This window comes from Crocuta crocuta, unplaced genomic scaffold, assembly GCF_008692635.1.
Source record: "Crocuta crocuta isolate KB4526 unplaced genomic scaffold, BGI_CrCroc_1.0 scaffold147, whole genome shotgun sequence".
In the NCBI taxonomy this organism is placed as follows: domain Eukaryota; kingdom Metazoa; phylum Chordata; class Mammalia; order Carnivora; family Hyaenidae; genus Crocuta; species Crocuta crocuta.
Window position 1 is genome coordinate 5,550,922 of NW_027532594.1, and position 16,736 is coordinate 5,567,657.

The 16,736-nt window shown below is 39.7% G+C and overlaps 1 protein-coding gene across 1 annotated transcript in view; it reads right to left on the reverse strand.

Moving 5' to 3' along the window:
- Positions 1–10,357: 10,357 nt before the first annotated feature.
- The window catches only part of AK9 (adenylate kinase 9), a 124,397-nt gene continuing 118,018 nt past the window's right edge, over positions 10,358–16,736 (reverse strand). Inside the window, exons 37-41 of the mRNA XM_077779966.1 lie at positions 15,049–15,218; positions 14,741–14,839; positions 12,744–12,846; positions 11,449–11,563; positions 10,358–11,039 (exon numbers count right to left, since the gene is read on the reverse strand). Coding sequence (XP_077636092.1) covers positions 10,837–11,039; positions 11,449–11,563; positions 12,744–12,846; positions 14,741–14,839; positions 15,049–15,218 — 690 coding nt within the window. The 3' untranslated portion in view covers positions 10,358–10,836. The remainder of the gene's footprint in view (positions 11,040–11,448; positions 11,564–12,743; positions 12,847–14,740; positions 14,840–15,048; positions 15,219–16,736) is intronic.

Consider the following 16,736-nt stretch of genomic DNA (forward strand, 5'->3'; position numbering starts at 1 on the left):
TTGGGGTGACTTGGGGGCGGTGGATGGGGCGTGGCGTTATCACTCGGCAATTATGGAAGTTTTATGTCATCTTAGAATCATCTCACCGACACCTTAATCAGTTTTGTCTCTTCCCAGATGCCTAAACTCACGTTAAGGTCTCCAATGCGCGAGGAGTGAATGAAATCGCCTTTACAATCAGTACCATTATCATTATCGTCATCATGTAATGCTAATAATTATTATTATGTGCCTCTTAATTACCTTTCACATCTGGCTTCTCCTTTTCCTTCCACTTACAGTGCCTAGTCCAAGGGAGTGAAGAAAGGCGCCCTATCTAGTCAGACAGATCTGAGTACTGAATAATCGTGGGCAGATTGCTTATCCTCTCAATCTTGTTTACCTTACCTATAAAATGGAGGTGTTAGCATTAGGTCAGCTAGGCTGGGTACACAAGATTAGGTAGGTAATGGATTTGGTGTCTGGTTTAATTCGTATCTATTATGATTAAAATTGCCATTATCGTTACTCAGACCAGCCTGGCTCTTTTAAAATTTTGCTAGTTTGTATCACACTAGCCCCTTCTCTGAGGTGTTCCCTTTGTCCTGAGTTGCCTCTAAACCCCAGGATTTATGAGGTTCCAAGTAGGATGGGGTGCTCTGCCTGACTTCTACATCAGCAGAAAGAGAAGTCAGTCTGAGGACCAGCTGGCCCATTACTTCTCACTGTCAAAGAACTGCAGGAGAAACCCTGCTCTTGCCGAGGCCCTCAGGCCAACAGGCCAGGATAACTCAGGGCCCAGTTAAGCCCCACACTCCCAATGCCTGTTTTAGTCACTGCCCACTATAGCCAAGCTCTGTAAAAGGAGGTGGGTCTGGGGGATCTTTCAGCATCTGCCACTCATCGCAGAGACTTTGTTTAGGCTCCATATCGACTTTTCTTGAGATATTTGTTGTTCTTTTTTGTTATAGCCAGCTCTACCTTCAGTAGACCTTCACCTATTATTCATCCGACAAACATGTATTCAGTGCCTATTAAGTGCCAGGCTCTGTGTGTCAGGTGCTGGGGATACAGCAACGAGGCCCTTGCCCTCATGAGGCTTACATTCTACTAAGAGGAGAAAGGACAAAAATACAAGTAAACACATAATATAACTTTAGAAAGTGTTATGCTTTGTAAGGACTGATGATGAAAACTGGCAGGGAAAGTGAAGTTAGTAGGGTGACATTGAGCTGAGATCTAAATGATATTGAGCCATCTTTTATATGAAGATCTGGAATAAAAGCGTTCCAGGTAAGGGAAAAGCAAACATAAGGGCTCTGAGACTGGACATAAGCTTGCTACTTTTGAGGGACAGAAAGGCCTGGGGGCGCCTGGGTGGCTCAGTTGGTTAAACGACTGACTTCGGCTCAGGTCATAATCTCATGGTTCGTGGGTTCGAGCCCCGCGTCAGGCTCTGTGCTGACAGCTCAGAGCCTGGAGCCTGCTTCCAAATCTGTGTCTCCCTCCCTCTGTGGCCCTCCTCCCTCATGCTCTGTCTCTGTTAAGAATAATTTTTAAAAAATTAAAAAAAAAAAAAAAGAAAGGCCTGTGTGCCTGGAGCACAGTCAATGAGGGGGAAGGATGGAAGGAGATGATTGGAAGCAAGGTTGTCAGATTTTGCCAATAAAAACATAGGACATCCAGCAAAACTTGAATTTCAGGTAAACAATGAATAATACAGCATGGGACATTCTTACACTAAAAAAAAAATTATGTGATCATCTGAAATTCAAATTTAATTGAGCATCCTGTGTTTTATCTGACAATTTTCACTGGAATGTATGTCTGATTCTGACAATATGGCAAGTTAAATTATGAAAGCCTTTTATGAAAGTTATGAAAAACAGTTCTACTACAGGATAGCCAGAAATGACAACAGAAAATGCAATAACAAAGCTTAAAAGAAAGTTAGGAGTCAAAAATAGGGGGAATTGAAATGAGAGTAGTAAATTAGCTTTGGAGCCATAGAAATCTTGTTTTAATTTGCATTTCCCTAATGACATTACATGGAGCATCTTTTCATGTGGGTATTTTCCATCTGCATATATACTTTGATGAATTGTCTGTTCAGGGCTGTTGCTCATTTTTAGATTGGGTTATTCATTTTCTTTGTTGAGTTTTAAGAGTTCTTTTTGAATAACGGTCTTTAATCAGATACATATTTTTACAAGTATTTTCTCCCAGTCTGTGGTTTGTCTTCTCATTATCTTTTTCTTTCTTTTTTTTTTCCTAAAGTTTATTTATTTATTTTAAGAGAGAGAGAGAGAGAGAGAGAGCAAGCAGGGGAGGGGGAGAAAGAGAGAAAGAGTCCCAAGCAGGCTTCCCCCTGTCAGGGCAAAGCCAAATGCAGGGCTCCATCTCATGAACCATGAGATCATGACCTAGGCCAAAATGAGGCATCAGATGCTGAACTGACTGAGCCACCCAGTGCCCCTATCTTCTCATTATCTTGACAGAGTCTCTGCAGAACAGAAGTTTTTCATTTTAATAAGTCCAACTTATCAATCATTTCTTTCATGGATCATGCCTTTGGTGTTGTATGTAAAAAGTCATTGCTGTACTCAGGGTCATCTAGGTTTTCTCTCATGTTATCTTCTAGGGATTTTATAGTTTTGCATTTTACGTTTTGATCTGTGATCCATTTTGAGGTGGTTTTGTGAAGTGTGTAAGAGATTAATTTTTTTCCATGTGGATGTCCAGTTGTTCCAGCACCATTTATTGAAAAGACTATCTTGTTAGAGTATTGTCTTTGCTCCTTTATTAAAGATCAGTTGACTGTATATAATTATGTGGGCTCTCTTCTCTGTTCTGCTGGCCTATTTGTATATTCTTTTGACAATACCACAGTGTCTTGATTACTGTAGCCTTGTAATAAGTCTTGAATTTGGATGGTGTCAGTCTTCTGACTTTGTTGTTTTCCTTCAATATTATGCTGGCTCTTCTGGGTCTTTTGCCTCTCGATATAAACTTTAGAATCCATGTTAGTATCTATAAAATAACTTCCTGAAATTGTGATTGGGATTGCACTGAATATACAGATCAAGTTGGGAGGAACTGATGTCTTGACAACATTGAGTCTTAGTATCCATGAACATGGAATATCTCTCCATTTATTTAGTTCTTTGATTTCATTCAATAGAGTTTTGAAGATTTCCTTATATAGAAATTGTACATATTTTGCTGGATTTACTCATAAGCATTTTATTTGGATGCTAATATAAGTGGTATTGTGTTTTCAAATTCATAGTCCATTTGTTCATTGCTGACATATGTGAAAGTGATTGACTTTTATATACTAACATTGTATACTGCCACCTTGCTATAATTACTTATTAATTCCAGATTTTTTGTTGTTACTGTTCTTTTGTATTTTCTATGCAGATGATCATGTCATCTGTGAACAAAGACAAGTTTGTTTCTTCCTTCTCAATCAATATATCTTTCATTTCTTCTTGTATTACTGCATTAGTTAAGACTTTCAGTATGATGCTGAAAAAGAGTGGTAAGAGGGAACATCCTTACTTTATTTTTTATCTTAGTGGGGAAGCTTCTATTTTCTCACCATTAAGTATGGTATAAGTTGCAAGTTTTTATAAATGATCTTTATCAAGTTGATGCTGTCTTCCATTCCTAGTTCACTGAGAGTTTCTATTATGAATGAGTGTTGGATTTTGTTAAATGCTTTTCCTACATCTACTTATATGACCATTTTTTTTTCTTTAACCTGTTAATGTGGTGGATAACACTAATTGATTTTTGAATGTTGAACCAGCCTTGCATACCTGGGATAAATTCCACTTGGTTGTGGTGTATAATTTTTTTTTAACTTATTGGATTCAATTTGCTAATATTTTGTTGAGGGTTTTTACATCCACGTTCATGTAATGTCTTTGTCTGGTTTTGGTATTAGGGTATTAGGGTAGTAGTACATAGAATGAATTAGGAAATAGCCTTCTGCCTCTATCTTCTGAAAGAGATTGTAGAGAAGTGATATAATTTCTTCCATAAAGGTTTAATAGAATTTACCAGTGAACCATCTGGGTCTGGTACTTTCTATTCTGATTCAATTTTTAAAATAGATATAGCCTACTAAGATTGTCTATTTTTTTATATGCCATGAAATTATCATAAGGAGCAAGGACAAAATCAAAACAATTTAAGACAAACAGAAATTGAAAGCATTAATCCCCAATAAGCCCCTATTATAGGAAGGAAAATAACCCTACAAGGAAAGTCAGAGATGTCAGACAGAGTGCCGACAGACAGAAAAATAGCAAACATGAGGGAAATCTAAACACTGATTATGAAAGGAAAATAATTTGGATAATAAACTATATCTGAAATATTGAATAAAACAGCATTTAAGATGGCAAGCTGGTGAATAGTAGTAAATGTTTTAAGGACAGAGATATTACCTTCAGACTAAGCATGCATGTTAAGAATAGTGACAGTTACTAAGTGGATAGAAATAGAATGCATACCATTGAAAACTTTAGAGGAGTCATGGAATTAAAAAGTTCTAGTCAATCCAAAAGAAAGAGGGAACAGATAAAAAAGAATGGAGAAGATGTTGAAAAGTTAGGCAGAACTAGGTTATGCAAGGTGTTTTATGCTATATGGGCCAGAGTTCTCCAGGTAAACAAAACCAAGGGGATATATAGAGAGATTTACATTTATTTAAAGGAGATGGCTCAATGATTATGGAGGCTGGGAAGTCTAAAATCACAGTGTCCGCTGACAGGCTTGAGCCCCTGAAGACTTGACAGTGCAAACGAAATCTGAAGGCAGACTGCTGGAGAATTCCCTCTTACTCACGCAGGCTGCCCTTTGTGTTCTATTTTGGCCTTAAACTAATTAGATAAGGCCCACCCACATTATGGAGGGCAATCTTCTTAGTCTAGTTCACTGATTTACATTTGAATCTCATTCAAAACCACCCTCCAAGTTGACATATACAATTAACCACACATGTGACAAGAGTGAAATGTCTGGATTTTATTTCAATTGAAGTGGGAAGCCATTAGAAGATTTTTAAAAGGAAATGATGAAACCTGATTGATTTATTTAAAGACTGCTCCAGATGCTAGATAGAGGCAGATCCTAGAGGAATAGGAACAGAAGCATGGAAAGTTAGTGAGAGCAGGACAAAATGTGAGAAGAGCCCAGACTTGTGGAGATAGTCTTCGATAGGACTTGCTGAGAGAGTAGGGAGTGGGGAGTGAAGGAAAGACTGCAATCCAGGTTCATCTCTAGGTTTGGGACCAAATCAACTGAGTGTACAGTATTACCATTAACTAATCTGAGAGAAAACTGGATAGAGAGAAATTGGGTGAATAGCAAGTATGGGGTGGACATATTAAATTTCAGATGTCAGTTAGATAATCAATTAAAGATATACAGTGTGCAGATGTAGAGAAGAGTCTAGAGTTCAGAGGTGAGAGTAGAATTTGCGATATTAATATTAATATTGGAGTTCTCAGAGTATAGATTATAAATTATTATTATAAGATCCCGTACAGAGTGAATATTGATAGATAAGAGGCTATCCAGGTTGTTTTCTCTTTCCCCTCCAAATTCAATCTCCACCCTTCTTCCCCATCTTTAGGCCCTGGAAGCTGCAAGGACTACAGCGAAGCCCAGTATCCACTGGCTTCTTGGTGAACTGGGTCAATGTAGAACCCAGCAGGAGTTTAAAGGAAAGAGAAAGTCATGATCATCTAGCAATTAGAGGTTGGTAGAAGTCCTTTGTCGTTATGCAGGGCACCAAAACTTCCTTGTAGGCTATAATGGTTGACTGTAGCAGGCAGAAACTATAGTCCAAAGTTTATGTCTTAAATGGATTTGAGGGGAACAGAAGAGTAATTGACATTGTTCAGTGCCAGTGGGGCATCTTTATAGGGATAATATAGCACTTTACAGAGATTTTACAGCACTAATTCAGTAGAGCTCCAGTTTTGAGGCCTCATTCTCCTGCATCTCATAGGGGTGATGTGTACCTGTTTACATTTTTATTTCCTACCCTAGACTAGACTGGAAGAGTTTCTTGTAAATATACACATGCTTGTATAGACCGAGTAATTTTCAACATGCTTGGTTCACAGGTTTGGTAAATACACATGTTTATTTATTCCTGGAATGTCTTTCACCCTGTGGTTAGAATCTCAATTTTTATTTTTTCTCTGTTTTTACCTGCTTTGATTCTGAAAGGTTGATTTAATTCAGATGTTACCCCTCTAAGAATTCTTCCATAAGAACCATCCATAATTATGGACTTCCAGGCTTTGTAGATATATCTCTAGTCAGGCCTTCATTTGTAAAGGCAAAAACAAAGATGAAACAAAAAAATCACCAAACACTAGCCAGAGGCATGCATGTGTAAAATATATCTCTCATTTCTTTCTCTGTTCTTGAATTCCTTCCCTTTCACCACCAAATTTATTAAAACTTTTAAAAAATGAATTGAGAATAAATGAAATATACATAATAGCATAAAATGTTTTTATTATTATTTTTAATGTTTGTTCATTTTTTGAGAGAGAGAGAGAGAAACAGAGCACAAGTGGGGGAAAGGCAGAGAGACGTAGACACAGAATTCAAAGCAGGCTCCAGGCTCTGGGCTGTCAGCACAGAGCCCGATGCAGGGCTTGAACTCACTAACCATGAGATCATGACCCAAGCTGAAGTTGGACGCTCAACTGACTAAGCCACCCGGGTGCCCCAAAATAAAATCTTTTAAAACTACATTATTTAGTACTTCGAGTTTTGATGAATTTAAAACCACAGCTCATATCATATCCCTAAATGAATTCTAGAAGTGTTAAAGAATTAAATACAAACACATACACACACAAGCACAACCCAGTAGAAGAAAACAGAGTAGAATATTTATTAAATTTTTGAAGATGGAAGAACGTCTAGAGCTTAGAAAAATATTCAGTATCATAAAAGAAAGATGAACAGGTTTTACTCTGATAAAAAAATAGGACTCATTTACTGCAAATACGAAGGATTGATACATATATTACATAAAAAGCTCATGCAAAACAATTAAAAAATACCCAATGAGTAAGAGGCAAAGGTCAGGAAGAAACAATTCATGAAAGAGGAAGTGCAACTGGTGATTAGCATCTGTAAGAATGTCAGTGTTGCTATTAATTCGAATGAAAGCAACAAGGGCCTGCTTTTCACCCACTAATTCTTATGAACCACAATTCCTACCAGTAAACTGCCTTCCAAAATGACTACAGCCATTCATGCTGCTTCCAAGAGCACCCAAGGGCACCAATTTTATTACTCTTTTACTATCACTTGGTATTATCTTCATTTTTTAAATCCATGCCCTTCCACCTAGTATGTTTATTTCCCAGAATTTGTATCAAGCTAATAATCCCAAAGATGGGGGAAAAGGTTCAGCACAGCAGTTTTTAATATAGTAGAACAGTACACAGTCTAGCACGAGGAATGAGCAAGTATAGTATATTTACTTGATGGGTCTGACTGGAGCCATTAAAAAAAAAAAAAAAGGAAATACAAAATCCTTTCCCTATTTTCCATACTTTATTTACTGTAGTTATGTTACTTTTTGTCTTAAGGTCTGTCAAATGGGCACTGCCTCAGCCTTGGCCTGAAGCACCCAGTCGAGGTGGTGGCCTTGAGGATGGGAGTTTTTGTTTGTTTTTTTTTAATTTTTTAAAAATGTTTACTTATTTTGAGAGAGAGAGAGAGAGAGAGTCAGAGTATTAGTGGAGGAGGGTCAGAGAGAGAGGGAGACACAGAATCTGAAGCAGGCTCCAGGCTCTGAGCTAGCTGTCAGCACAGAGCCCAACACAGAGCTCGAACCCATGAACCATGAGATCATGACCTGAGCCAAAGTCGGACGCTTAACTGACTGAGCCACCCAGGAGCCCTGAGGATGTGAGTTTTGAGCCCATGTGAACACCATGGGCTGGTCTCCCCCTCCTACTGCTTAACTCAGGGAAAAAATTCAGGGACTCTGAACAGCCAGTCAGAATATTCTTTCATCATATTCAGGGTACTGGTTGATGAAAGATTTATAATAATATGAACAAAAGGAAGATTTCAATAACATGTCTTAAAATGATGCATGGCTTCCATTTTCTTGGCAGAAATGCAATTCTCCCTTCTTAGGACATAGACCTCCGGATATAACTTGCTAAAAAAACAACCTGCAAACATTCTAGGTGGGGTGCAAGTACATGTAGGGGATGGAGCTAGGGGGTTCTTGAGCTCCAGGGAGAAGATTTTTCTGAGTTTTCTATATTTTTATACTGTAAAGTATACACATATGCGCGCACACACACGCACACACACACACACATACGTGAGTGTACAAAGGAGTCAGGCCACTGAAAGGCCCTAGTAACACTGACTGACACAATGACAATAACTTCCAAGTTGTGCTCACAGTGTAGGAGATGGTAAGGAAAGAGCAAGGGTCTGGGGTAGGCTGGATCTGGATTCTACTACTCATGCAATCTTGAGTTAAGAACATCTCTCATGTATAAGTGCAAGGTGTAAAGAATTAAATGAGATAATGTACGTAAAACCAGTAGCATACCATCTGGCACATAAGGAAGAGCCTGGAAATGGTAGTCATGTCTGTAGTTATTCTAAATAGGGTCCTGTGTGTAACTATATTTGCATGTGAGTGTAGGGACCTAGAATGTCCAGAGCTGTAGGCTAGTTGAGAAAATTGGATTCCCCCTGCCCCGCCCAACGCTCCTATCTGCGGCACTGCATTTCTTAGATTTACTCAAGAGACCCTGTGGAGAAAGGGATGAAAAGGGAGAATCACATGGCCTTTGGTCCCTGGCTCAGCTCAGTAACTAAGCTTCTCTCTCCTCAGGAGAGAAGGGGTGTTCACCCCACTTCTATGCGGAACTCAGCAGCTCCAGAAAAAAGATGAGGAACTAGACCACCTTTGGGTTTATAGAGTTCTTATAGAGCCATATGAGAGAACATAATCTCCCAGAGATGGCAGATGCCCAGTGGGAATGGACTTGCTCTGGAGCCTGTGAGATGCTCTCTAGAGGCCCCAAGAAATGCTTGGGGGCATTTTGCAGGGGTTGCTGCCTGTCTGAAAGGTGAGGACACTGAAGCAATAAAGTTGGTTTTAATTGCTAAAGGAAACTCCTTACACCATAGGCTGAGGAAGACTGAGGACATCAGTATCTGGTTAAGAATCTGAGAGTTCCCCTTTACCATGGAAAGATGGTAGACTGCAAAACTAGGAAGGGAAGAAGAGGGGGTGGGGCATTACATTGCCAGAAAAACTTCCAGTTTCTTGAAAAAGTATCGATTCATCTATGGGTATATCAGCAATAGTTCAAAGGCTTTGGGTATTTTTCTTAACTTTTACAATAGGCTTCTAGTTTTTGTTTAAACATTATTTTATTATGAGAATACACAAAAATATATAGGACAGCCTTCTAGTTTGTAACATTGTTGAAATTATAGGGATCAAAGACAATGTGGATGAATCTGAAAGACGTTATACCAAGTGAAATATGCCAGACAGAGAAAGACAAATACCGTATGGTATCATACATCAGTGGAATCCAAAAAACCCAAAAAGGTCAAGCTCATAGAAGCAGAGAGTAGAATGGTGGTTGCCAAGGACTGGTGGGAGGAGGGGGGAGAAATGGGGAGATATTGGCCAAAAGGTACAAACCTTCAATTATAATAGGAATAAATTCTGAGGATCTAACGTACAGTGCAGGACTACAGTTAACAATACTGTATTGTATACTTAAATTTTGCTAACCCTGTGGGTTCTCACTATATACACACAGAGACACACACAAAATATGTGAGGAGATGGATGAGTCAATTAACTTGACTGTGGGACATATTTCACAATGTATACCTATATCAAAATCATCACATCGAGCACTTTAAATACATATAATTTTGTCAATTATACGTCAATAAAGCTGGAAAAAAAAGGACTAAGTCACTCATTTTAGAGATTAAGAAACAAAGGCTTAGAGAAACCAAGATTTACCTAAGATCACACAGTTACTCCTTGTATTTTTTGTTTTTTGAAGAGCCAATCTTGATCTTTCATATCCTAGGTTTCTTATACTGCTGCTGAAAAATTGATAATCTTATTTTTAAAATCTCATTCAAATTCAATCTAGTAAGTTTTCCTCGAACATACTTCTGGGTTAATGTCACATGATAAGATGCTAGATTTCATCATTCTCAAAACTGCGGGTGATTTCTAATTACAAAATAACGTATAAAGCTTGCTTCTTAAATACTTAAGAAAAAGAAGAGAGGCAGCCATTTAGTTATCTCAAATGCATTTATTTTGTTGAAAAAATGATAAAGTGTCCTACGTTTATGAAGTTTACAAACCACTCTTTATGTTGAAAGTGTAACCAGTGTTTCTAATTTATTTATGACAATGTTAATTTCATTTCTTGGAGCTTTCTAACACTTACTGAGCAATTTTCTTTAACAGGGACTGAAAATGTTAAAAAGGAAATTGAACAATAGATTTATGAAGTAAAGTAAGTTACTTATTCTAAATGGAATAACTATTTTGTTAAAGCAAGAATGTTTAGGCAAAGCGCGATAATTTGTAAATTATGTTAAGACTTATGCTTATAGAGGAAGGAGCACTGGTTTCTGGCCAGCAGCTCTTGGAGTCCAATTGAGGGCTGGTGAGCCAGGGTGTGTCACTCAGAAGGGAAAGTACAGCAGAGAGGGCCAGATTTTCCATCTATTTCCATCTATCCCTTTCAGATAAGTCTTGACATTCAGATAACTGGTTGCAGTAACCCAAGCAAACTATCCATTAACTGGGTCGATATTTTTAAGAGAGAGAAAGGTCTGTAATTTATGATCAAAGTCAATGGCTCTAAACTGAGGTTCCTTGTATTTTTTGGTCATCTTGGCACCCAGGTATGTAATGAGTTCACATCTCTCCAAAAATTGGTCCATCTTCTTCTTATACTTCCTTCTTGTATATTCAGAACCTTTGGGATTGAAGGCTGTAGAAAATTTCACAGAACTCTGAATGTTTTCTGTTAGGTTAGTGAATCATTAAATTAAAAAGAAAGAGACTATGTGTGTGAGAGATTTGCACAGCTATAGCTGAGAAGATATCCAAATCCCATGTAAGATTTAGGGATTATTCCATTTTAGATCATAATTGCCTCTATTCACCTTTCTCTATGGCATGGATTATTGAGAGCCGATTATATTACTTGTAATCCTTGCTTTAAAAACTAGAAACTCAGTTTTGATATTTTCATCAAAATGTTTGCTATCAACACACACACACACACACACACATCAGTGCACACAACCAATCCATATCAACAACCCTATGTATTTATCATGTATACTACAATTAATGTTAAATTAGTGCCGAGTAGCATATCATTAAAGAAGACATACCTTTTAGGTGAAACGCTATAAACAGTAGTGCAGATCTCTTTACACTTAAGAAGGGGAATTTGGGCTTTAAGCATCCTGCTGCATTCATTGCTTTAATTAGTGAAGTTGCGATACCCTGCAGGTAGAGAACAATGTAAATAATGTGTATATTTGAGTTTGGTTTCTTTTCCTATTGGCAAATAGATAAAGAGGCTATTCTTTGCCTCAAATAGCCTCTCAAGGTTGGGGATAAGGCTTATAAAGGTGGTTAGATGCCCACTTAACCAACAGGAAAGGAACACAAAGTACTTTAGATAAGGAAGAATGAAAATTACAAATTGGCTGAATGTCAGGAAGGTGATGGGTACATGGGTTTCATCATACAATTCTTTCTATTTTTAGATTTGACATTTTCCGTAACAAAATGGTAAAGACGAAAGAAGGGGTCCTGGGACTCTGAGTTGTGTTGGCCCATTTTCTACTTCCATTGCCAGAGCTGGGCAGACTACCTCTGCTAGCAGGACCCCTGACCACCTGGCAAGGAATTCCAGAGACCACAGCTGTTGCTGCAGTAAAAATTCTGGAGCCCTGAGCAGGCAGAGAAGATGTGAGGCCCTCCTGATGAAATGTGGCCTTACATGAGAATACTCCTCTCTGGGTGAGCCTCATCTTGCCTTTTGATACTAAGCCAGATGGAAGGCTCACCATCTAGGCAAGTTGAAAACAATGAAGTGGTTAAGACTTTGTGAGAAAGGTATGAAATTATGCCCCAGGAATTAATTTCATAGAATTAAAAAAAAAACACCTTTAAAATAGTGGTTGATTGATTACTGATGACTTTTATTCTGTTTAAAAAGAGTTAGATAAGTAAAATGTGACTTGAATAGCATTTGAGGGCATTTGCCCCTAGTTTTGAGGCAAAATATATCTTTGGTGGTTTCGCTGTGGTGCTTTTGCAATTCAATGCTTTTGAGCAGTGACTAAACCTCCCAGAGACTGCAGCTGCACATTACACATTTACAAATAAGAAAATTTAAACTAAGAATCTAACCACAGGTCAACTGTAAATAGTTTCATGACAATCTACTCTCTCTCTTCATTTTACTGCAGATATTTGGGAATTAGCTACAGAACCAAGGGTTTTTCTCACTTCTTATTTTCACACCTGCCCATAAACAAAATAGGTTAAGAGTGGATTTAAGTTTAGAATCAGAAAACTCACCCTTCAGTTTCACTGTTACCAAAAGAAAACCTGTTAAAAAAGAGATCATTGTACTCTGCTAATATATGCACACAGACAACCATGTAAATTGAACCTGTTCCAGATATCCAGGCAAAGGAAGACTTGTGAGACGTATGGGCTCCTTTAATGGAGGCAGTTTGTACGGAAGCTTCTGATTCCAGTATCTCTGTGGCAACCTAAGAACACAAAGTTCATCAGATGGGGGCTCACACATGTACTCATTGTGTGAGCACACAGGGATGTGGATGTACAAGAGCCGACTAAGAGATACGGCTCAGCGGCTGTTTTTCCCCACTGGGGAGAACGTGACAAGGGAGAAGGTCCGAGCCCCTGGAGGTAGGTGCCATGTCGCAAAGAAAAGCCGTCTGATCGGCACTTCCTCAAATGCTCACCACCAGTAGAGCCGCACACACTTCCTCTTTCCGTGGGAGAGCTTACCCGCCATGTAAGAGGTGTCTCCACCCTTTCCACCGGACTTTGGATCCCCCTCTGGCCCCTCTCCAAGTTTCTGTAGCACAGTCATTTCTCTCTCCCTCTCACCTTTGGCATTTCCTTCTCTATTGGATCTTTCCCATCCATCTGCATGTAAACATGTTCATACTGTCCCCATTGGAAAAAAATAACAACAAGGAAAAAGAAAAACCACCTTCACTCCATCAGTCCTCTATCACTGCTAGCAACCAGGGTCTTGTCTTTTTAAACTTTTTCAAACAGCGTTAGCAGAGATCACAAACGACTGCACAAATTCCACATAGTATTTTTGAACTACTATGTGATCTGATCCACATATTTTTAGAAATTTGTATCAAAATTAAAAAAACAAAATTTTAAAGAAAAAGCAAACAAATTGAAAAAGAAATCTGGTTTCCAACTTCTTGTGAAACACAGAAATGTCTGGCGGTAGATGGGAAGGCTCTGCTCCCTTCACTTGGGGCACGCGCGGTCCAAGTTATAGCATGCAGCCATGTCCTGTGGCCTCACTTCCAGCCTGCTGCCCTCAGATACTTCATCCTCTTGGCCACTGTAGGCATCTGTGTGTAACCTCTGGACCAGGCAAAGTCTTCATTTCCTCACCTGGCATCCCCTCTGCGGCACGCTGCCCTTGGCTTCCACTTACCTCGCTCCACTGAAACCATTCTTGCCAGGATCACCAATGACCTGTTCTAACCTAAATCTGACACACTTTTCAGCTCTTGTCTGCATGACCTCTAGGCAGCACTCAAACTTGTTGGCCACTCACCTCCTGCCTACCCTCCTCCCCAGAGCCTCCCTGACCTGGCTCTCCTCCTCTCTGTAGGTTCTTCTTCATCATTCTCCTTGCAAACTCTTCTCACATTTGTGTGTTGGTGTTTCTCAGGGCTTTGCTGGTCAGAAGCCCACTGCTTTGCCCACACTAGTCTTCGTGGTCTTCATGGTAACCTCAAACATGCTGTATTATTTAGGACAGGATCATTCCAATAGCCTCCACACTGACATTCCTGCCTCCAAATCATTATCAACACTCCAATGATGGTCTCTCCAAAGCAAATTTGATTATAACACTCAAAAACAGTCAATGTATTCATACTGCCTTTTGGGTCAAGTTCCAGTGATTTATGGAAATTTCACTTGACCTTCTACCGTCTGGCCCTGCTCACCATCTCCAGCTCCACTGCTCAGTCCTTTCCCTCTCCACATCATGTCTAGCCATGGTGAATTTCTTGGCAGGTTTGTTTGTGGGTCTCTGCGTGGAACCTGTCCCTCTTTCCCTCCACCCACCCAATTCCCACTCATTCAGGCCTCACTCCAACAGACAATTCAGTCAGAATTTTGGGCTACACTTTTCCAGAACTACTGGCATTTCCCCCACCCTAAATGCCATCACATTCTTTGTTAACAGGCGTGTAAAGTCCATCTTACCCCAGAGCCTCAGGCTTTGGGACAATAGGAACCAGTTCTTATTCATCATTATACATATATGTATGTATGTATATGTGTGTCTATACTCAAAATATATATGCACACACACCCAAGTGTGGTGCACCAAATAGAGAAGATGTTCAATATTTGTAACTTAGTGAATGGTCTTACCTCAAAAATTTCTCGAGTTTTTCTCTACTCTCACAAATATATATACGATCACGATATTCTAAAGCATAGTTAATGTTACCAGGTACTAGGGCCTCATATCTGAAAAACAAATTAAAAAAACCCTGTTATATAATATACAGTATTGTGTAAATAAAATGTCAACAATGTTTGATTTTCTTCAAGGAAGAAATAGAACATTTTCCAGTTAAATAATAGTGACCTTTTGACCAAAATGTTAAGATTGTTATAGGAACTACTTATTCTGAGTAGAGATATCACCCTAAACTCCCGTGGGGGTGAGGACCTGCCTGTGATTTCCATCCTCATAGGTCACTGGACAGTAGCCCTGGAGCTCTGCACACTTAGGGAATTGGCTCTTCAGCTCCGACAGCGTCAGCCTTTTGGGGATCATGTCGGCAGGTGGTAGCGAATGAGGTGCTAATGGAGGCACATACAATTCTGGGTTCTTCAAAAATTTCTAAAGAAAATGATGACAGAAATAAGACCATTTAAAACAGGAGGCTATGTCAGTCAAAGATCCACCTGAGGCTCTCCTGCCGCTCTCTCCATTTTCAGCAGTAAACTATCTGAGAGCCTCTCTCTGCAACCACAGTAACTCCTTCCCTGACGGCAAGATCCTTATAGTAGTAACACTCCCAAGTGATGACATCTAAGATCTCTCTCCTGATCTCACACTCACTCACTCACTCACTCACATATTTATATTTATCTCACTCACTCATTTATTGAGCTCGTACTACATGCCAGGCACCAGAGAACGCAGTCGCTTGCTGGCCTGTCTCCCTGCTCTGCAGTGTAATTAACTACTTGGGTGCTGTTAGGCAGGTGAGTTAACTCTCTAGCTTCAGTTAGCACTCTAAAATGAAAGTGGAAGACCAGATACATGATCTCCAATGTCACTTCCAGATTTACAACTCTGTGATTGCCGTTTAAATGTGCAGGAAGAAAGAAATGTCTCCTTAATAAAGTAATTTTAAAAATTCCAGTTCTTCAGGGGAAAATAAAATGTTCAGAGGCATCTGATTAGTTTTCAGCTACCAACCTTTATCTCAACAAATTACAGACATACTATTAGAACAGATTTGTATTCCTTTGCATTAAACAGAAGTATAAGGAGTACAGGGAATTTTAGTGATGAAGTTTCCACTGACTGTGACGTCCCTTGTGTACTTTAGCACCTTAATCCCTTAGCTGTCGACCTTTTTTTTTTTTTTAAAGCGCACGGACATATTTAATGACGCTTCCCTGTACAGAAGCTAGGACAACTCCCCGCACACTCTTGGGCATTTCGGGAAGAAGCAGACTATTGGGACTGTGAGGACCTTGCAATCATCAGGAACAATATGAGGTCCTTCAGCTGCCGACTTGAACTCGCTGAGACATATTGAGTGCCGGCTGAGGCAGAAACAGCTGCCACCAGAGAGGACAGGGAAGGCTGCCATGGAGGGAGTGCAGAGAGCCCCCATCTTTGCAGTGGGCAGATTTCAGAGCACCGGACATATTCCCTTTGGTTCTCCTTCTTAGAGAGGATGTGCTTTGGAAGGGCTTGCTGTAGAGACTGATGCACCTCTAGAGCAATATGTTTTATGTCCTTTCTTGGCAATCTGACCTGATTGGGAAATATCTCCTGGATGGAGAGTAACTACTCTTTCAAAGGTGGTTTAAAATATACTGTTTATTCATAATCATGAATAACCATAACCATAACATAACCACACCATAACCACAACCATAACCACCTGTGGGCTGAGTCCTGATGCTCAGCAACCCCACCACTGGTGGGAGTTGCTGTTGGGGCTCTCCACCTGTTAAGCTGAGGGCCCCTCGCTGACCCTGAACCTCTGTTTTGTGCCAAGGTATATCTTGGCGTGCAGTCTCAGGACTGGCCCCCAAGGTGCCTCATTGGTCTTAGAGTCACAGGATGCAGTAATGGGGCTCCTGGTCCCCAGTTCCTGGGTGTTCCCAGCTGCACCCA